At 38.2% G+C, this 22,667-nt stretch overlaps 1 protein-coding gene across 5 annotated transcripts in view; it reads right to left on the bottom strand.

Annotated features, from left to right (window-relative positions):
- lama2 (laminin, alpha 2) overlaps positions 1 to 22,667 on the bottom strand; it is a 338,873-nt gene that overhangs the window by 184,784 nt on the left and 131,422 nt on the right. For all 5 annotated transcript variants that reach the window (XM_057822981.1, XM_057822982.1, XM_057822979.1 and 2 more), the window contains exon 15: positions 5,367 to 5,468. In XM_057822981.1, coding sequence (XP_057678964.1) covers positions 5,367 to 5,468 — 102 coding nt within the window. The remainder of the gene's footprint in view (positions 1 to 5,366; positions 5,469 to 22,667) is intronic.

Genomic DNA, 22,667 nt, shown 5'->3' with positions numbered 1-22,667 from the left:
TAATATGACACTGCCACCTAAGATATTTTGAATACCGTATTTTTTAGACTATCAAGTTGCGCTTTATTATAAAGCACAGCGTCAATGAGTTTATTTTTACACATAAAGTGCACCTAATAATAAAGGGAATCACTGTACTGCATTTATCGTTTGTTCTTTACCTTTTAACATTGTAATTAATGTTTGATTTATTCATCATTTGTTTTACTGTTTTATTATGGGTTTGTTGAATGATGAATTTATGTCTTGAGCACTTTACTGGAGCAGTACTCCAACAAAATAGGTTTGAGGTCATTAAGCACAACCAGAATTAATATATAAGTCGCACTCTCAATTTTTGGTAAAAAATACAACGTTTTAAGTGTACCTTAGAGGCTGGAAAATACGGTATATTATTTTCAATTTTCAGTACGACTGCATATTTTATTTAATTAATCTGAGTCTCTGTCTCGGAGCTTAGTGTTCATAAAGACCTTTTTGGTTATGTCTTGATTGCTTTTTAGGGAGATTTGATAGTTGATCAGTTAGGCAGGTGTTTAGGTGTGTTGCTTTGGCCATAAACACAAATAAAAAAAGAGATTATTGTCTATTCTTCCATTTGAGATGCATACAGCGCACATTTGTGTGCTTGTTGGTGGATGTCAGATAAAGCGTGTTGGGAGAGTTGATTGCTGAGAGACAGACAGCAAAGACAGAGACAGCGAGCAGCTTGACAGCGTGTAGGAGGTTCGGTATTGTCATCATTCCGAGCAGCTTTTTGTTGTCAACAAGGCCGACACTTGTCTTCCTCCTTTTCTCCTCCTTCCAGTCTGTCACTCTCAGTGAAATGTCTTTAAATAACATTAGCTGGTCTGTACATCTTTCTCTCTCTCTTCCTATACCTCTTCTATCCCCTTACTCCTTCAAGCCTTAATCATCCAATTAGGCTCATTCATTCTAATTACCATATTTATTCCGTTTAGTCTGTCTTTCCATCCTTTGTGTTTCATTTCTACGGTCTCCTTTCAATGGTTTTATTCACTGTAGCCTTTCCAAAATGTAATCAAAATCAAAGGTGAAAATCAATCAGTAAATAAGTAGAGGTTGCGTAATAGTAATTTACTCCACTATATTTACTTAAATAACTTTAGATTTAAAAAAGTTTCACAAATTACATTTACAGACTATTTTTAATGCAACCTTCTTTTCATTTTTAGCGGGATATTCCTGCATTTATTTCGCCACATTGATCTACACTTCACTTGCTACTGGTAATTTATCTAGTTATTTCTTGTTACTTGCAATTTCTAGTTTTCTTTATCAGAAAGACTTCTTTCACACCATTTCATGTGACTCGTTTCTACCTCAACAACTCTTAGTAAGATTTGACTCAAATTCTACAACCAAACGGAGTTGTACGACCATACAAGGTACAGTGTATCACAAAAGTGAGTACACCCCTCACATTTCTGCAGATATTTAAGTACGTATATCTTTTCATGGGACAACACAGACAAAATGACACTTTGACACAATGGAAAGTAGTCTGTGTGCAGCTTATATAATAGAGTTAATTTATTTTCCCCTCAAAATAACTCAAAATATAGCCATTAATATCTAAACCCCTGGCAGCAAAAGTGAGTACACCCCATAGAAACTACGTACATCCCTAAATGTCCAAACTGAGTACTGCTTGTCATTTTTCCTCCAAAATGTCATGTGACTTGTTACAGGAGTGATGTCAGCATTGCTGCAGAGATTGAAGAGGTGGGGGGTCAGCCTGTTAGTGCACAGACCATACACCGCACTCTACATTACTGGTGTCAAACTGACTCCATAAAGGGCCAAGTGGGTGCAGGTTTTCTTTCCAACCAATGAAGAGGACACCTTTTGACCAATCTGATCTCTTACATGGGTAATCAGTTAAACTTTTGTCAGGAGCTGCTTGTTTCAACAGAAATTTTATTGGTTAAACTGTTTGCGCGGTATCGGTTGGAACAAAATCCAGCACCCACTTGGCCCTTTGTGGAACTGGTTTGACACCTATGCTCTACATCAACTTGGTGTGCATGGCTGTCACCCCAGGAGGAAGCCTCTTCTGAAGACGGTACACAAGAAAGCCTGCAAACAGTTTGCTGAAGACATGTCAACAAGGCACATGGATTACTGGAACAATGTTCTATAGTCTGATGAGACGGGCAGGCTTTCTTGTGTACCGACTTCAGAAAAGGCTTCCTCCTGGGGTGACAGCCATGCACACCAATTTGATGTAGAATGTGGCGTATGGTCTGAGCACTAACAGGCTGACCCCCAACCGCTTCAATCTCTGCAGCAATGCTGACAGCACTCCTGTAATGAGTCACATGACATTATGGAGGGAAAATGACAAGCAGTACTCAATTTGGACATTTAGGGATGTACGTAGTTTCTATGGGGTGTGCTCACTTTTGTTGCCAGGGGTTTGGATATTAATGGGTATATTTTGAGTTATTATGAGGGGAAAATAAATTAATTCTATTATATAAGCTGCACACAGACTACTTTTCATTGAGTCAAAGTGTCATTTTGTTAGTGTTGTCCCATGAAAAGATATACTTAAATATCTGCAGAAATACGAGGGGTGTACTCATTTTTGTGATACACTGTGACTGTAGCCATGGCGAAACACAGATCATCATAATTCATTTACGTGAAACTTGGCAGAACTCTATATCTGCTTTACAGATAAAACTTCGGCTGACCCAGAATGTAATTAGCAATATAAAAAATGGATAGACTATAAAAAAAAAAAGAAACGCTATAAATGATGGCCTTCTAGTTTCCAAGAACTTTACTTGAATCTTAAGAAACAAGGTCTCTGTCTACATTTACAAAATGTAATGCTCTGTGGAAGACTGCAAATCAGCTGAAGCACATACAAAATAAGTATTTCAATACCCTGCTATTTTGCAGTTCTCCCACTTAGAAATCATGGAGGGGGTCTGACATTTTCATCGTAGGTGCAGTTCCACTGTGAGAGAGATAATTTTTAAAAAATCCAGAAATCACAATGTATGATTTTTTAACAATTTATTCATGTGATACAGCTGCAAATAAATATTTGAACACCTGAGAAAATGAATGTTAATATTTGATACTGTAGCATTTGTTTGTAATTATAGAGGCCAAACGTTTCCTGTAGTTTTTTCACCAGGTTTGCACACACACTGCAGGGGGGATCTTGGCCCACTCATCAATCAGGTTTCTGGGCTGTCGCTGAGAAACACGGCGTTTGAGCTCCCTCCAAAGGTTTTCTATTGGGTTTAGTTCTGGAGACCGGCTAGAACCAATGCTAGAACCTTGTTATGCTTCTTATGGAGGCACTCCTTGTTTTTCCTGGCTGTGTGCTTCGGGTCATTGTCATGTTGGAAGACCTGGGCACGACTCAGCTTCAATGCTCTGACTGAAGGAAGGAGGTTGTTCCTCAAAAGCTCACAATACAGGGCCCCAGTCATCCTCTCTTTAATACAGTGTACTCGTCCTGTACCATGTGCAGAAAAACACCCCCAAAGCATGATGCTATCACCCCCATGCTTCACAGTAGGGATGGTGTTCTTGAGATAGTACTCATCATTCTTATTCCTCCAAATAGTTTGTGGAATTATGACAAAAAAGTTCTGTTTAACTCTCATCTGACCACTAAACTTGCTCCCATGACTCCTCTGCATCATCCAAATGGTCATAGGAAAACTTTACACAGGCCTTGACACGTGCTCGTTTAAGCAGGGGAACCTTCCGCGCCATGCATGATTTCAAACCATGACGTTTTAGTGTATTACCATTAGTAACTTTGTAAACGGTCCCAGCTCTTTTTAGGTCATTGACCAACTCCTGTCATGTAGTTCTGGGCTGATTCCTCACCTTTCTTGGATCATTGAGACCCCACGAGGTGATATCTTACATGGGGCTCCACTCCGATTGAGATTGACCGTCATGTTTATTAGCTTCTTCCATTTTCTAATGATTGCTCCAACAGTGGACCTTTTATCACCAAGCTGCTAGGCAATTGCTCCGTAGCCCTTTCCAGCCTTGTGGAGGTGAACAATTTGTCTCTGATGTCTTTGGACAGCTCTTTGGTCTTAATCATGTTAGGAATTGGAGTGTTCCTGATTGTATGGGATGGACAGGGGTCTTTATGCTGCTGTCAACCTCAAACAAGTGCATCTCATTGTGGAGTGGAGGTGGACTTTTAATAGGCTGTCTAACAGGTCTTTCAGGGTCATAATTCTACCTGATAGACAGATGTTCGAATAGTTATTTGCAGCTTCATCAGACAAATAAATTCTTTAAAAAATCATGCATTGTGATTTTGGATTTTTTCTTTTTAGATTATCGCTCTCACAGTGGACATTAGGGGTGTGACAAAATATCGAAATAGTGATATATCGTGATATTTTGCATCCTCAATGGTTATTGATATGCTCCTGCCAAGAATCGAGATATTGTTTTAAAAAGGTGTAAATGTCTAAAAAAATGAATAAAAAGGAACCAACATGTTGCCACCAAAATCTTCCAACATAATAGTGTCTCAGTTAACTCTAAGGCTGCATTGACGGTGCTTGACGCCCAATCCATTTAGACTAGAAACGTTCGTTCATTCTAAACCAGAGCATTCACAGTCATTCTGTCCGATTTTTAGGGCATTTACAGGTCACTTACTGTTCATTATAGATCATTTTCTGTTGAGTTTGAGTCACTGCCTATTCATTTGGGTGATTCCCAGGTCACTTCCTGTTATGTGACTCAAAATAAACAGGAAGTGACCCATAAAATACCCCCAAATCAACAGGAAGTAACCAAAAATCAACAGGTAAATGACCTTAAAAGACCCAAAATTACCTCATTGCCTGGCACTGGCTGCTACTGACTGCCATAGACGTTCAAATGGATTGGGCGTCTACTAGTGATAAACTCATTCCAATTCACAGCCGAAGCTTGTTTTTCTGTTTATTGGTTGTTTGTAGAATATCATAGAATGATTTCCTGACCAAAGTATTGCTAGTCGTTGTATCGCCATATTGTCAGATCATCGTTATCGTGAGCTTTGTATCGCAAATCCTATCGTATCGTAAGGTATCAAGAGTTTCCAACTCCTATTGGACATGCACCTATGGTGAAAATTTCAGGCTCCTCAATGATTTCTAAGTGGGAGAACTTGCAAAATAGCAGGGTGTTCAAACACTTATTTTCTTCACTGTAAATGAAAATAAAACATTTCCCACCATACCCGCTTCTGTCAATACAGTTCTCCAGCCACCACAAATACTTTTCAGCCATTTCAAAATGCTCTATAATAAAATGAATAATCATGGTTGGAGATTTGGAGGTGGGGTATTGGTATCACCTACCTCAATGATAAGGTCTGGTTCTGAAGTGACTCTAATCATATGATCCTGATGATCTATTGTGTAAGACACAGTGTAGACTACACTCCCTCCGTAGGCTGATAGCTGAAAAAAGACAACACACAAAATGTAAATACATTTATATTTTAAAAACAAAAAATTAATATGTGCAATTTATTTGCGCCCCAAGCAATGTGCTGAAACATCATTCTACAAGACTAGGAATTGGATTCCCAATTATTGTGCATTGTGTGGGTGTGTCTGTTTATTAGATAAACCATTTAACAGGATTTGCTGATACTGCATTTATGTGGACCTACACTGATGACGCCTATAACAGTCAAACAATGTCTTAAAAATTCTAGCCGCGAAAACAAATATTTAATTACATGGTTTAATGCCTGATATTAAAAGGCAGACAGACACATGCTTTGGGGGATATTGTACACTGCTGGAGCATGAAGAGCATGAACCACTCTGTTGTTGTTTGGTAATTGGAATATGTTTGCATGAAAATGGGTCGGAGAGTAGAGAATACTACATAGAGGTTACCCAGCACATTCATTTATGTATTTATAGTAGTATTGTGTTGTAGTTGTTTTTTTACTTTCAAAGTACTTTCAAAGAGTACTTAAAGAACTTTAAAAATGTCTTCTCATTTACCTACAGGTGATGCAGTATCAGGAGCAGTGGGGGTTTATATCTTGTTCAAGGGAACTTTGAGATAGTATAGTAAGCCCCAACCCCCAACTTTTGGGTTAGGCGACGACTACTGAATCACATGACATGCCAGCCCAATTTTATCCTACTTAAACTTTAAAATAATGGAGAATGAGTGGAGGGTGTGCAGACAATCCCTGGTGAAAGACACAGACTAACAATAAGAAATAAAGACAAATCTGTGCAAAGATTTTAAATGTGTTTTCATATTGTGACACAGAGATATACAGTACCATACAAACAATTTTCTATGTTTACATCAAGCTCACAATGTCCAGAATTTTCCGATAAAAGACAGTTAAAATTGTTATCGTAATTTTCGGACAATAAGGCACACCTGACTATAACCTACCAAATTTGACACGAAAAAGACATTTGTTCATGGATAAGCCGCACCGGACTATAAGCCACAGCTGTCCTCACTGTATTATGGCATACCGGTATTAACTGGTAACACTTTATTTGACAGCTGCATAATAAGACTGTCATAAGACCAAATAAACCACCAAGAAGCTTTAAACCAATTGACTGCAAAGCTTTATTGCTTCAAGAAGCTTCATTTGGTCATCACTGCTCGCTTGGGGATACAGTCAACCTCTGCTACCACCTGCTGTCAACACGGTTTCGTCCAACATGCCTCCTAGCATGCATTGCATCACTAAAGATGTAAATAGCACTCAAAATTCATGTTCTGTCCTTATTTGCTATTTCTTCAGTTACTGTTCCAGTTGTTTAATTAATTGCCAGTTATAGCATTTGGTAACACTTTATTTGACTGTGGTGATATAAACCTGCCATAAGACCATCATAATTATGACATGACACTGCCATGAGCATTAATGTATGCTTATGACAGATGTCATTTTGTGTCATCTGGCAAATAGTATCTCACTTTTGAATGGATGTAAAAGATCCGAGCTTTACAAAAATTGAGTAGGTGACATAAATTGTTGGATGACACTAAATGACATCCGTCACAAGGATTCATTAATGCTCATGATAGTGTCATGTCATAATTATGACAGTCTTATGGCAGTCTTATGATGCCGCTGTCAAATAAAGTGTTACCTATTAACCGAAATAAATCGACAAATAAGCAGCAGGATTCAAAATGAAGGAAAAAAGTAGCGGCTTATAGTCAGATAATTATGCTAATTTCCTAGACCTCTGCTAATGGAGAATATAATGTGTAAAGACAAAAAAACGGGTTTAAGGGCGCAGCCATTTTGATATGTCAGTTATACTCTAGCACATACACACTAATAGACTCAAGCACAAGTGCATGTGATAATTGGTATTAATAACAATGAGGAAGGGTTGGTAATTTATGTGCCTCACATTTGATTGGCTAATATATTACCAGCATTGATTAACTGTCTACCCCCATGTCAAGCAGCTACTTCTGGGAAATACTGGCTTTTATTTGCATTTTTCTCCAGTATTACATGTCTGTTTTTTTCAATGTATTAAAGATTCTTTCCACTGGGGTGGACACGATAAAGGTGTTGTGTACCCCCTTAAGTACATGTTTTTAAGGACAGCAGTAACTTTCCAGCACTAAGATTCTTTACTAACAGGGATAATCTGTATGTATGGCGAATTAAAAATAATGCATGTTTTCATTGGTTCAAATAGTTAAATTCCATTATGTTGAGAAAGAACAAGAGTCTACAGTATAACTATATACCATAACCAAAAACCCCAAAGTTATAAAAACCACGAATAAAGTAATAAAAATAGAAATTGATGGTTTCTCATTTACAAGACTTCCTATACTGTTTAAATGTAATAAGAACCAAGAATGACAGGATGAGAGAGTTTCTGTCAACTCCACAGAATCAGCTTTACAGTAGATAGCACAACGCTGTGTCAGCACGATGGCAGAATTTATCCCTCTCTCTGCAACCTGAACAGTCATAGAGGGGAAGGGATTGGAGTGCAGGCATAATACGGCCATAAAAAAACAGACAGAAAGGGACAATGTTGAAGAGAGGAGCAAGAAACTGATCTGAAGAAGGAAAGGGACAGTTGGGGTTATAGAAGTGGATTAAATGCCTCTATAAACCTATTCCATCCTTTGCACTCATCCTTAGACCTGGAGGAGGAATCACCCATTTCACAGCTGAATGAAAATACACACACACACGCACTGTACTGACCATTTTATTGACTAACACTTATTCTCTATCTAACCCCATTTGCTGATTTGGACCCTGGACGACAGTAAAATCATAGTTGAAAGGCACATTATAGTTAGCTTGGAGGGGCTGCATCATCTTCCTCACGATTAAGCAACAAGCCCTCCAGTACGGATAGCCTATCTCATCAAATGAAGCGAACCCTTAATAGCGGCACTGTGAAAGTAAAAGATAGAACACAAAAAGACAAATTGCCCATTACTGTAACAGTGCAAATGCTGACACAAGCAGGCACACAGTAATGGTACTGTCCAGATCCCCAAAATATTGATTGGATTTCTTTTATGAATGTGAAAACCAGTGTTGTTTTCGTCAACGATGACAATAATGAAAATATTTCTTCAACAAACAATTTTTTTTCATGACAATGACGCGATGATGAGCTAAAAACGTGTGTTGGGAGACTAAAACATAACGAGATGGTTGCGAGTTTTCATGTGACGAGACCAGAACGAGATTAAAATTCACCATATTTTCCGTCATAAGTTCACAATGTGTGACATTTTCTTATCATATGTGTAGTTAGCATACATCGTAGCAGTGTTTGGTTGTGGAACTCATGACGTGCTGCACCCCTCTAGCCCCCCCCCCACACACACACACACAAAAGGCTCCTTTTGTGAAACACATGTGTCAGGTGTTGCATGGTAAGTTTTGTTTTCTCATTTTGACTAGATATGCCATGTTGCTTTAGCCTTTAAAGGTCTGTGCTGAGTGATCATCACAAACTAAATGTAACTTGTAGCATTAGCATAGCGTTCGCATTAGCATTTAGTGTGGTGAGTGTCGCCATAAACCAGGGGCCAGGAACCTTTTTGACCAAGAAAGCCAAAACACACAACATATTTTAAAATATGATTCCACGAGAGCCATACAGCCTGTGTGTGTCTATATACTGCAGTACATATAAAATATATATTAGGGCTGTCAAACGATTAAAATTTTTAATCGAGTTAATTACAGCTTAAAATTTAATTAATCGTAATTAATCGCAATTTTTCGCAATTCAAACCATCTCTAAAATAGGCCATATTTTTATGTAAATTATTGTTGAAATGGAAATATAAGACACACGACGGATATATACATACAACATACTGTACATCAGTACTGTATTTGTTTATTGTAACAATAAATCCACAAATGGCATTATTAACATTCTTTCTGTTAAAGTGATCCAAGGATAGAAAGACTTGTAGTTCTTAAACGATAAATGTTATAGTTACAAGTTATAGTAATTTTATATTAAAACCCCTCTTCATGTTTTCATTTTAATAACATTTGTAAAATTTTCAATCAAAAGTAGAGTTAATATAATAATAAGAAGAATAAAAATAACAATAATAAAAATAGAGTGAAAAGTTTTACATGTATTTTGCATAGCTATTTTGATATGGAATGCCAGTTCATTTTGCATTGTTGTTTAACTGTGTGTCAGAATAGGGCCTCATTACTATAGACTGAAGTGCTTTTCTTTTTGTGAACATTATTATTTTTTTGAGAGATAGGAATATTATTTTTGTTGTGCTTTCACTAAACGATACTTATGTTTGTTGTGAAGGAGAAGCTTATGCCAATAAATGGCACGGTCCAAAGAACGCCTGTGTCCACTCGCCTTTACCGTATAACATACCCAGTGTGGAGAACAAGTATTTGATACACTGCCAATGAGTTCCCATTGGCAGTGTATCAAATACTTGTTCTCCCCTCTGTATCTGTACATATCTTACCCAAAATAAAACAAGAGACACATAATTGCCACTAAAAGAAAGAAAACTTACCGAAATATGTGTGGAGCAAAACTAGTAATTTCCATTGCATTGTGAATACAGCATAAACGTCTCACAACTACTAATTCTCCCACGTTTAGAAGAAATAACATGAGTATGGAACGGCGCTGCCCCCAAGCGGCCGGTGGCATTCTCTTCACTCTTAATGTCCATTGCATGCGTTAATTGTGTCAAATATTTTAACGTGATCAATTTTAAAAATTAATTAACGCCCGTTAACGCGATAATTTTGACAGCCCTAATATATATATATATATATATATATATATATACATATACATATATACAGTGTATCACAAAAGTGAGTACACCCCTCGCATTTCTGCAGATATTTAAGTATCTTTTCATGGGAAAACACTGACAAAATGACACTTTGACTCAATGAAAAGTAGTCTCTGCAGCCTATATAATAGAGTTAATTTGTTTTCCCCTCAAAATAACTCAAAATATAGCCATTAATATCTAAACACCTGGCAACAAAAGTGAGTACACCCCTCTGAAAAACGTACATCCCTAAATGTCCAAATTGAGTACTGCTTGTCATTTTCCCTCCAAAATGTCCTGTGACTCGTTACAGGAGTGCTCTCAGCATTGCTGCAGCGATTGAAGAGGTGGGGGGGTCAGCCTGTTAGTGCTCAGACCATACGCCTCACTCTACACCAAATTGGTGTGCATGGCTGTCACCCCAGGAGGAAAACTCTTCTGAAGATGGTACACAAGAAAGCCTGCAAACAGTTTGCTGAAGACATGTCAACAAAGCACATGGATTACTGGAACCATGTCCTATGGTCTGATGAGACGGGCGGGCTTTCAAAAATTAAAAGGGCTCCCAAAAAAAACTCACTGGTGAAAACAGTGACAATTGTGGTTACTATAATTATTACATCAGCGTATACCTTATGAAATATTTTACTTTTTTTTTTTTCGTAAAAATTATTCAAAATGTATTACAGTTAATTTTAGTGTTTTATGAAGGGTTAGGTCTCTTCTAAGCATGTTGAGGAGAAAGTCTTAGACATCCAGTGTTCACAGCTACTTCAATTTCAAACATTAAATGTGAAAAGTAATTAAAGCTTTTGCCATGGCAGCCTAATGACCAAATCTCCGCACAGGGGAGAGGATATAAAAGAAATCCACTGTGGGGAGTAGAAAAAGAGCAAGAAAGCCTGAAAGCATGGTAAGGGAGAGTGGAATTAGAGGGGACAGAAACAAAAGAACAATAGTGGCACTGACACACTGGCAGCTACAAAAGGAATCAGTGAGATCCCCCTTGAGAGCTCACTAAGCCTGTTATTAACTCCTGGTGACCGAAATAAAGAGGAGGAAGGTATTATCCTTATGGTCAGAACCCCAATCAGAAAGTTCACGTTGCTGTCATCACAAGAAAAGCATGGCCACTTGAAAAAGTCAATTTCTACACAAATGAACTGACCGAACGAAGAATAAAGAATAATTATATGATTTCATATTACCTGCACTTAAAATAAAGTGAGTGTTAGTGTTAGCGTTTGCATTAAAAACGAACAACCACGTTAAGAACCCTTGAATATACAATGAGGAGCAGAAGTATTTGCGCCCTTTGTGATTTCCCAAGTTCACCCACTTAGAAAATAGGTACAAAATTTCAATCATAGATGCATTTCCACTTATCGAGACATAATCTAAAAAAAAAAAAAAAAAAAAAAACTCACATTGTATGATTTTTTTTTTTTTTAAATACTTTATTTGTAATTTACTGGGGTTCATAAGTATCTGTACCCCTGAGAAAATCTGTGCAAATATTTAGTGCAGAAAACTTTTTTTGAAGTTACAGAGGTCAGACGCTTTCTTCTCCAGTTCTAGTTCTTCACCAGGTTTTCATATATGGAAACAAGGATTTTGGATGATTCCTCTGCAGAAATCTTCTCCAGAACTGTCAGGTTTTGGGGCTGTCATTGAGAAACACGAAGTCTTAGGTCCATCTAAAGATTTTCTATTGGATTGAGGTATGGAGACTGGCTAGGCCACTCCAAAACCTTGACATGCTTTTAAGCAGCCGCTCCTTGGTCGGCTTGGCTGTGTGCTTCAGATCATTGTCATGTTGGAAGATCCAGCCACGACTCATCTTCAGGTCTCTGACTGAGGAAAGGAGGTTGTGGCTCCAAATCTGACGATACAATTCACCATTAATCCTCTGCTTTATGCAGTACAGTCGTCCTGTCCCCTTTGCCAAAAAGCAGCCCCAAAGCATAAGGTTTACACCCCCATACTTCACAGTGGGGATGGTGTTATTGGGCTTGTACTCATCCTTCTTTTTCCTCCACACACGACAAGTAAAGTTTGCACCAAAAAGTTCTACTTTGGTCTCATCTGACCACATGACTTTCTCCCATGATCCCTCTGCATCAACCAGATGGTTCCTGGTAAACTTAAGACGGGCCTTCACATGTACTGGCTTCAACAGGGGAACCTTCTGAGCAATGAATGATTTTAAACCATTGCACTGTAGTGTTCTACTTACAGTAGCATTTGAAACTGGGCATCCGGCCTTCTTCAGGTTCATTGACCAGCTCCTGCGGTGTAGTTCTAGGCTGAGGCCTCACTTTTCTCAACATGAGTGATGCCCCACAAGGAGAGATTTTACATGGAGCCCCAGTCCGAGGTAGATTATCAGTCATGTTTAGCCTTTTCCATTTTCTAACAGTTGCTGCAACTGTTGATTTATTCTCATTAAGCTGCGTTCCAATTGTCCCATAGCCTTTTCCAGCTTTGTGGAGCCCAACAATTTTTTTTGTCTCGTTTCTTTCGAAAGCTCTCTAGTCTTGCCCATGGTAGCAGTTTGATTATGACTGACTGTGGGGTGCAGAGGTGACAATAAAGAGTTCAAACGGGTGGTTTACTAATGACGTAAAGGTGGACTTTTTTTAAGGTAGACTGACAACTCTTTGAATGTCATGATTATTGCAGATTCTCATGGGTACAAATACTTATGAACCCCAGTATATTACAAATAAATGATTTTAAGAAATGATACAATGTGATTTCTGGATTTTTTTCAGATAATGTCTCTATGAGTGGAAATGTGTCTATGATTAAAATTTCAGACCTCTACCTTTTTTCTAAGTGGGTGAACTTGCAAAATCACAAGGGATGCAAACACTTCTGCTCCTCAACTGTATATATATTGTATTTTTTATTATTATTATTTTTAAATGGGGAAGATGAAGAGCGGTAAAAATATTGGGTAACATTTAGTTTCGTCTCAGAAGTGAGTGGTATAAAAATGACATCGTAGACACTCCGTTTTCCCATGGCCCTCCCACCAGCGCACCCCAGGGGTATAACAAGTGAGCTTTGAATAAGTTTACAAATGCAGTAAAAGTGTTATTCTGACCTATTTTTATTACTGTCAACCAGGCAGCTATTTATTTTAAAGTTTTCTTTTTCATTTATTTATTTATATTGTAAATATATCTGCAACTCCCTGCTCCTAGCTGGAGACTATGAAGGGTGGGAATTACAGCGCAACTAACTGAAACGATATTAACATGGTGGCTTGACAGCAATACTGATAATATCGGAGACAACAGACCTCAAAACTTGAAAGCCTATATTTTCATAAAAAGTGAAACTGATTAAAATATGCTTTAAAAAATTTGTAGGTCACACCTGTACATGTGACAACATCTAACGGCGTCACAGCATCTTTTGCAGATGTGTTTGTCTAGGTGATTTACTTATCTATACACCTGTCTGGCAATTGATGTTTAAAAGATGTGTTTACCTGTTATTACACAATCCTCATGAACCGTTTTAAGCATGGAATTTGAATATACAGAGAACAGTTGTCCTAAATGGAGTATCATGAAAAATCATACTTACAATACTTTTTTTTTTTTTTTTGCATTTACTCTCAGTTTCGGTATTCTGTTTAACTGACACATACAGCAGATAATTGTACAACAAATGTCCACTACCTTGATGCTAACATACAGTGGGGCAAAAAAGTATTTAGTTAACCACTAATTGTGCAAGTTCTTCCACTTGAAAATATTAGAGAGGCCTGTAATTGTCAACATAGGTAAAGCTCAACCATGAGAGACAGAATGTGGGAAAAAAAAAAAAAATCACATTGTTTGATTTTTAAAGAATTTATTTGCAAAGCATGGTGGAAAATAAGTATTTGGTCGATACCAAAAGTTCATCTCAATACTTTGTTATGTACGCTTTATTGTCAATAACGGAGGCCAAACGTTTTCTATAACTCTTCACAACCTTTTCACACACTGTTGCTGGTATTTTGGCCCATTCCTCCATGCAGATCTCCTCTAGAGCAGTGATGTTTTGGGGCTGTCGTTGGGCAACACGGGCTTTCAAACGCTGTCCACAGATTTTCTATGGGGTTGAGATCTGTAGACTGGCTAGGCCTCTCCAGGACCTTGAAATGCTTCTTACGAAGCCACTCCTTTGTTGCCCTGGCTGTGTGTTTGGGATCATTGTCATGCTGAAAGACCCAGCCACGTCTCATCTTCAATGCCCTTGCTGATGGAAGGAGATTTTCACTCAAAATCTCTCGATACATGGCCCCATTCATTCTTTCCTTTACACAGATCAGTCATCCTGGTCCCTTTGCAGAAAAACACCCCCATGCTTCACAGTGGGTATGGTGTTCTTCGGATGCAATTCAGTATTCTTTTTCCTCCAAACACGAGAGCCTGTGTTTCTACCAAAAAATTCTATTTCGGTTTCATCTGACCATAACACATTCTCCCAGTCCTCTTCTGGATCATCCAAATGCTCTCTAGCGAGCCGCAGACAGGCCTGGACGTGTACTGGCTTCAGCAGGGGGACACGTCTGGCAGTGCAGGATTTGAGTCCCTGGCGGCGCATTGTGTTACTGATAGTAGCCTTTGTTACTGTGGTCCCAGCTCTCTGTAGGTCATTCACTAGGTCCCCCCGTGTGGTTCTGGGATTTTTGCTCACCGTTCTTGTTATCATTTTGACGCCACTGGGTGAGATCTTGCATGGAGCCCCAGATCGAGGGAGATTATCAATGGTCTTGTATGTCTTCCATTTTCTGATAATTGCTCCCACAGTTGATTTCTTTACACCAAACGTTTTACGTATTGCAGATTCAGTCTTCCTAGCCTGGTGCAGGTCTACAATTTTGTCTGTGGTGTCCTTCGACAGCTCTTTGGTCTTGGCCATAGTGGAGTTTGGATTGTGACTGACTGAGGTTGTGGACATGTGTCTTTTATACCGATAATGAGTTAAAACAGGTTCCATTACTACAGGTAACGAGTGGAGCCTTGTTAGACCACTTTAGACGAAGTTAGACCTCTTTGACAGCCAGAAATCTTGCTTGTTTATAGGTGAAGAAATACTTATTTTTCACTCTAATTTGGAAACAAATTCTTTAAAAATCAAACAATGTGATTTTCTGTTTTTTTTCCCAACATACTGTCTCTCATGGTTGAGGTTTACCCATGTTGACAATTACAGGCCTCTCTAATATTTTCAAGTAGGAGAACTTGCACAATTGGTCGTTGACTACATAACTATTTGCCCCACTGTACAAGCAAAATGTCATTGGGATGCTAACAGAAATTAGCATTACAATTTTTTGGTATACAAACACACAATATGAACATAGTCTAAAAAGATTGTGATTATGCGGGTGGGTTTCTCGAGCAGCTGACTGACTTATAATTCAAATTTACAATAAAATTACATAAATGTAATGTAATTAAATTAGCTTACTGTTACATAGGCTATATTTGACTTGTGAACCTACACAACTATATCCTTAATACCTCTGAAAAGATAGACATAGAATAGATTGTATCCTAATCCTGTAATTTAACTGACCCTCTTGATCCTGTTTTATTCAATTTTAGTGATGAATTTATTTGACAATAGGATCATGGAGTAATTACTTATTTTTCCTGGGGCACACGGCATTGAGGTGCACACACTTTACAGACACACAAATGTGTGTGCCACAGCAAATTATTTGGCTGACAGAAAGTGTCACAAATCTGCAGTGATTGATGTAGGAGCAGCTTTGCAGCCATGTAAGTGGAGAAGAAATGAAGAGGGAAGAGAGGAGAAAAGAGTGAAATGGGCAAATCCATCTCTTGCCATCGTTACCAGATTAGGAGTGACGCCGCACACAAACATCTCGCACATCCATTCTCTAAAAGCTGGGTGATGGCTGCTGATCCTAGCGGATAAATATTTTCTCGCATGAAAAAAATGTGATTTCATTTATCAAACTGCGATATGTCACAGGGACACAAACTGGAACATTGTTCTGCCTTGTGTTGGGCGTGTTGTTGGACATGGACAAGGCAGCTTGCAGGAAAGATAAAGGATGAAAACAGACTGTTGCACTAAGTTTGAATATATTGATGTAAAAGGCAATCCCAGGGAGTGTCAGGTTTTAGCAGACTTTATATTCGGTAAGCACACTAACACATTAATCTATTACCCTTCCATTCATTCCTTTTGTCACCCTCTACTCTTTTATTTTTCTATTGCTGTCACTCTTTTCCCAAGAAATGAGGAACATTTCTGCTTTTCAGCCTTTATCAGGAATAGCAATGAATCTGTTAGTGAACCTTGGTAAAAAGTGGGTGGAAGCTGTGTACTTGACTGCTTTGACCAAAGACTGATGAATACGCTGATAGCTGGGATACTGTTTAGCCCTGAACTTCTCTATAGAAGAATTACGATTTACCACTAGTACCTCCTTCTGCTCAATGATAAAACTGAGAAACAGATGTGACGGTAACACAGCAATCCATGTAAAAACACACACACACACACACTGCAGCGTCCATGAAGCAAAGCAGTCTAATAAAATATTCCTATACTAGTACATCACATTTACAGTGACCTCTATGGCATAAATCCATTTTCCATCTCTAATCCTGTTCAGAGTCATGTTTGAGCTGAAGCCTAATCCAACTGACTTTGAGTAAATGGAGCGGTATGCCAGTCAATCATAGGCCACATATTGATAATCATGTGTTATCCAAAGAGGATGCATTATAGAGTGAAGCAAGTGTCGATTTAATCATTGCATTACATTACATTACATAGAGTATTAAATATTGGTTAATGCTCTCCTCGACTACATTTAAAAGCATATGCAGAGTTTGACTTGATTCATTCTTGAGGGGAATTCTAAATCAGGCTGCTTGGGACAGCTATACTTTTCGCCAAGATTGTCATCCATTGAATATGGTACGCCCGCCGCCGGTGCCGTGCCAATGTAGTTACCTCCATCAAAAATTGTATCCGCTGGGCGGAGCCACTGCGCTACACTGATTTGCTTGATTTATGTGTTTTGGTGATGTAATTATCTACGAGGTTTTAGAACATGGCCCATCCATTAGATTTTTTTTTTTTTTTTTTTTTAATGGATTTTTTTTTAAATGGAAAAAAAAAAAAAAAATTGTCGTATAACGTTACATACGTACTGAACGTTAAAAGACGCAATGTTTTACTGTTTTATTTGTAGGATGACATATAACTGTTATTAACATAATTCAAGTCCTGTATGGAGTTTCTCCAGTTTCATAAACGTCAATGTCCAAAACATATACAGTAACTGGTTGTTTTCTGACTTCAATTAATTGTTTAAGTCGACATAACTCATAACTAATGTGTGTTTGTGTGCGCTCCCGCGGCCAGGGGATACAATTTTTGACGGGGACAACTACATTGGCAAGACACCAGTGGTGGCTCTGTTTTACACTTAGCGTCTTTAGTGGCTCAGTAGTTTTTTTCACTTTTGAAAGCTTAGGTTTGAAAAAGTTACGTATATCCATCATGCCTCTTTGGTCCTTAGGTGGTATTGGCAAAGCAAGCAAATGACCGTCTAAGGTGCTAGTCACATGATCTGCTTGAATTTTTTTTTTTTTTTTTCTTTTTTCATTTCTTTCAGTTTTGCTGTTTTATTGCTTTAAAACTTTTATCGACAATATTTTACCGGAGAACTCTTAATTTTAAAAATGATATATAGGAAAGTCACTCACATGCAATGACACAACTCCGTGTATAAATCAAAGTATTAAGAAGACAATTGTTAGATAAGCCTGGAAAAAAGTGATGATAGTTTCCTCCAATTCACACTTTTTTTTTTTCTAATAATGGCCATGAATATTAAAAATATATGTTTACAATGTTAGGAAACCAGTAACTTAAGTTGTGAGATAATAATAAAAGATTTTAAAACCAAACTAAGTGGCTAAATTACATACTCAGCTTTTGTCAACAGTGAGTACTTTAGGAAATTCATTTAGTTATAAGTGCAGATAAACCTGACTCACTATGCCCCTGCATATGAATACAATCAGACCTGTGTGGTCCATAAGGCGAGCTAGGCAAACGCTAGGGGCGTCGTAGCGTCCAAAAGGGTGTCAAGAAAAATGTTCAAAAAATATTTGATGATAGCAGTATTCAAAAAATTATACAAGACAATAAAACACCAGAGCAACAATACATAAAGTAATATGTCTTTAAGTAATAATGAAATCATTTTTTCAATGCGCCTTCTGCCTGTTTCACTGTTTCCTGTGATGCGGTAATTTCACCACAGTCTCTAATCTCACTCACTGCGCTGCAGACCAGCAAGCCACCAGAAGTTGTTATTTTTAGCCTCCCTAATTGAGTGACGTTACGGTGACGATGTCATGACAAGAAGAAAGAAGAAGAGCATAAACGTGAAAAAGAGGTTTGTTGTGATGAAAACTTTTTTTTTATTGCATAAACACGTATACTTAGTGCAATTGCAAGCTAACAGTTATTTACAAAGAGTTTACATGGCATACTGCTAAAGCTGAATTATACCTCATTAGCCAGGCCTGTTGTTTTAGAAATATTTTCAGTTTTCAGCCAGGTGTGGATTAGTGTCAGTTAAATTTACTCCCTCTCCCATTTCAGAGAAAGTTGGACAAAGTGTTTGGGGGACTACAATTGTGTCTTGCTGATTTTCATGAGATGCGAAGCATTTTTTACATTGTTAAATTGTGATATTGAAATAAAAGTTGCCTTGCCTAAAAGTGCCAAGGTTAATTAAATAAATACACCATTAAATATGCAGTAAATAATTTCATAGTTCTGTGGTATGGGGGACTAAAAGTGCCATGGATTTAAATGGAAACATTTGTTATTAAATGTGTCATTAATTCTTTAAAATGGCAATTCTGTTCATGTCAAAAATATTCAATTTCCTTTTTTATTATCATATATTATTTGAATCATTATTATTGGATGGTTCAGTGGAGTTGCAGTGCTTCATGAATTTATTTTATTTTTCAACCTCACTCATCAAAGTTAGTGGCTGGATTGGAACACCTGATTGAGCCAGGTACAGTAGGCTGCTAAAGTTAGGAGATATTAAGGTTATGTCATGCTGGTTTCAACATCAGCAGCTACAGTGTATCACAAAAGTGAGTACACCCCTCACATTTCTGCAGATATTTAAGTATATGTTTTTATGGGACAACACTGACAAAATGACACTTTGACACAATGAAAAGTAGTCTGTGTGCAGCTTATATAATAGAGTTAATTTATTTTCCCCTCAAAATAACTCAAATATAGCCGTTATTATTTAAACCCCTGGCAACAAAAGTGAGTACACCCCTTAGAAACTACGTACATCCCTAAATGTCGAAATTAAGTACTGCTTGTCATTTTCCCTCCAAAATGTCATGTGACTCGTTACAGGAGTGCTGTCAGCATTGCTGCGGAGATTGAAGAGGTGGGGGGTCAGCCTGTAAGTGCTCAGACCATACGCCGTACTCTACATCAAATTTGTGTGCATGGCTGTCACCCCAGGAGGAAGCCTCTTCTGAAGACGGTACACAAGAAAGCCCGCAAACAGTTTGCTGAAGACATGTCAACAAAGCACATGGATTACTGGAACCATGTCCTATGGTCTGATGAGATGAAGATTAATTTGTCTGGTTCCGATGGTCTCAAGCATGTGTGCCGGCGACCAGGTGAGGAGTACAAAGATAAGTGTGTCATGCCAACAGTCAAGCGTGGTGGTGGGAATGACCCCCCCCCCCCACCACCACCTCTTCAATCTCTGCAGCAATGCTGACAGCACTCCTGTAACAAGTCACATGACATTTTGGAGGGAAGGTGACAAGCAGTACTCAATATGGACATTTGGGGATGTACGTAGTTCCCATGCAGTGTACTCATTTCTGTTGCCAGGGGTTTTGATATTAATGGCTATATTTTTAGTTATTTTGAGGGGAAAATAAATGAACTCTATTATATAAGCTGCAGACAGACTACTTTTCATAGTGTCATTTTGTCAGTGTTGTCCCTTGAAAAGATATACTGCAGAAATGTGAGGGGTGTACTCACTTTTTTGATACACTGTATTTGACCAATATAATGTAACATCCTACTTTCTTCTCTTTGTAAATGCTCTTCTGAAATATTTCCCTTCCACCTATGTACATCCCGGGCCATCTTTTACAGCCACCTTATCCACATCAGCACCAGGTCCAAGCCCACCAAGTCCAGGACCTTCCCACAAACAAACTGCTCATGGTAAGAGAAGTACAGTGTGAATGTAAATATTTGTGTTGAAAATAGCAATTATTGGAGGGGGGGCACCAGCAAATATGTTGCCTTGGGTACCAAATTGGTCAGGAACGGCCTTGAATACAGTACAACTTTCCTAATGCTGAACAGTAATAAATTCCCCCTTTCTCTTTTCACTCCTGGTATCTTGTTCTTTCACTGCTCCTTAAAGAAATACATGATGATTACTTTGAGGGAAATTAAAGTGCCGTTTTAAGAATCGCATTACAGTTATTTTATTGAAATGCGTAGACAACTTGATCATTTGCAACCTAGCAAAAATAATTAAAAGTGGAAAGAATTTCATTTTTCTGATGAAATAGTGAAGAAAAAAAACCCACTATATTTCCCGGATGTAAGAGAAATAGCAGTTTTCTGACATTTGTAAATGCCATGCCAAATACTCTTTTAGCCAATCAACTGTGAGCCAGGACACGCTGGGGAGACAATGTCTCCAGGCTTGCCTGGGAACGCCTTGGGATCCCCCCCTGAAGAGCTGGATGAAGTGGCTGGAGAAAGGGAATTCTGGGCTTTTGAAGCTGCTACCCTCGTGACCCAAACTCAAATAGGCGGGAGAAAATGGGTGTATGGATGGAACTGTAAGTATCTCAAATTGTCCATGCATTAGCTGCCCACTGTTTTACATGTGGGTATTGGAGAAAACAACTTTAATGCTCCAGGAAGTGAAGTCCTTCTTCGTCTGACTCTCAGACGGAAAAAGGAGAAAAACAGCAACAGAGTCAACAGGTACACATGATAAGGAAGGTGTGTCTATTTTCTTGGCTACTTTTTACTTTCTTCGAATGTATTACCATTTATTGTGCTGTAAGAACATGGTGTGACTGACGTCACGTTCTTCACAAGATGGTTGCGCTTGAAGGCAGGGTTATTTGTTTGTGTTTAAAATATTATTTTCTCAATTATCAGAGTTCAACAAAATTTTGTTAAATACTTTTTGCAAATGTCTTTCAAATGAATGGTTTTTATACTAGTTGTTTTCTACTGTCGGTAGCTTCGCACACTGACTTGTCATAAGAGAAATGGCAATGCCAATTTTGAAATTGTAGTGACTTTATGAAGTTCTGTGTAATTCTTGTACACTTTTTCTGCTCTGAAAAGAACATAGTTTAAGCCAAAATATTTTCCCCCCAAAAATAAAGGTTTCCTATTACTTATAAAGTATACTGATTTCTGAAAAAAATATGACTGATGTATTCACCATCTTTTGTGGCTTACATGAACATCCTTGTGAATGAGCAGTCCTTCGACCTAGAAGAGCAATGCAATAGAATACTCAATGTGCTTTCTGGACCAATAAGCATCCGCTCAGCATGTTGACGGGCCAATGAGCATCCTTGGCTTGAATGACACAGCAGGTCATGCATGAATTGAGGATATTATCACGCACATACTTAGATGTACGTACAGCCATGGCTAGTTTGTCATTACATGTCGCTTTCAATGACACGCTCTAAAGTAACAAGACATCGTATGTTTGTGTGCGTGTGTGTGCATGTTCCCAGCGTATCTCTGTAACACAATCTTTGACTGAAGCAAATAATCACTTATTCATACTGTATACACACAGACACAGGAGACAGCAGCATTTGTTTTTGTTCATGCATCAGTTCAGCTTTGCTGTCCCAGTGCCTCTAAAACACATCATTATCTGACTGATAAGGGTCTGATAATCATGTGTGCTAGGGTGCGTGTGTTAGCTGCCTAAAATATAATAGGTATATCTCTTTGTATACACTTATGTCTGTTTACACTTGAAACTTAAATGTTACTTAAAAACCTTAAAACAATTTGAGTAGGTAAATAATAGTGACAAAATGAATGAATGAATGAAAGAATGTTCAAAGCATCCAGCTTGAAAGTTTATAACGGGCATCAAGTTGGGCTTACTGGTAGGATGCACACATGCAGTCTCACGAGCAAATCCTCTGAGGTGACAGCGGATAAATGCCCATGAATCCATAGTATACCCCATGTTTCCGCCGATG

Source organism: Corythoichthys intestinalis, chromosome 19 (assembly GCF_030265065.1).
Source record: "Corythoichthys intestinalis isolate RoL2023-P3 chromosome 19, ASM3026506v1, whole genome shotgun sequence".
In the NCBI taxonomy this organism is placed as follows: Eukaryota; Metazoa; Chordata; class Actinopteri; order Syngnathiformes; family Syngnathidae; genus Corythoichthys; species Corythoichthys intestinalis.
This window is presented reverse-complemented; position numbering and strand designations above follow the sequence as displayed.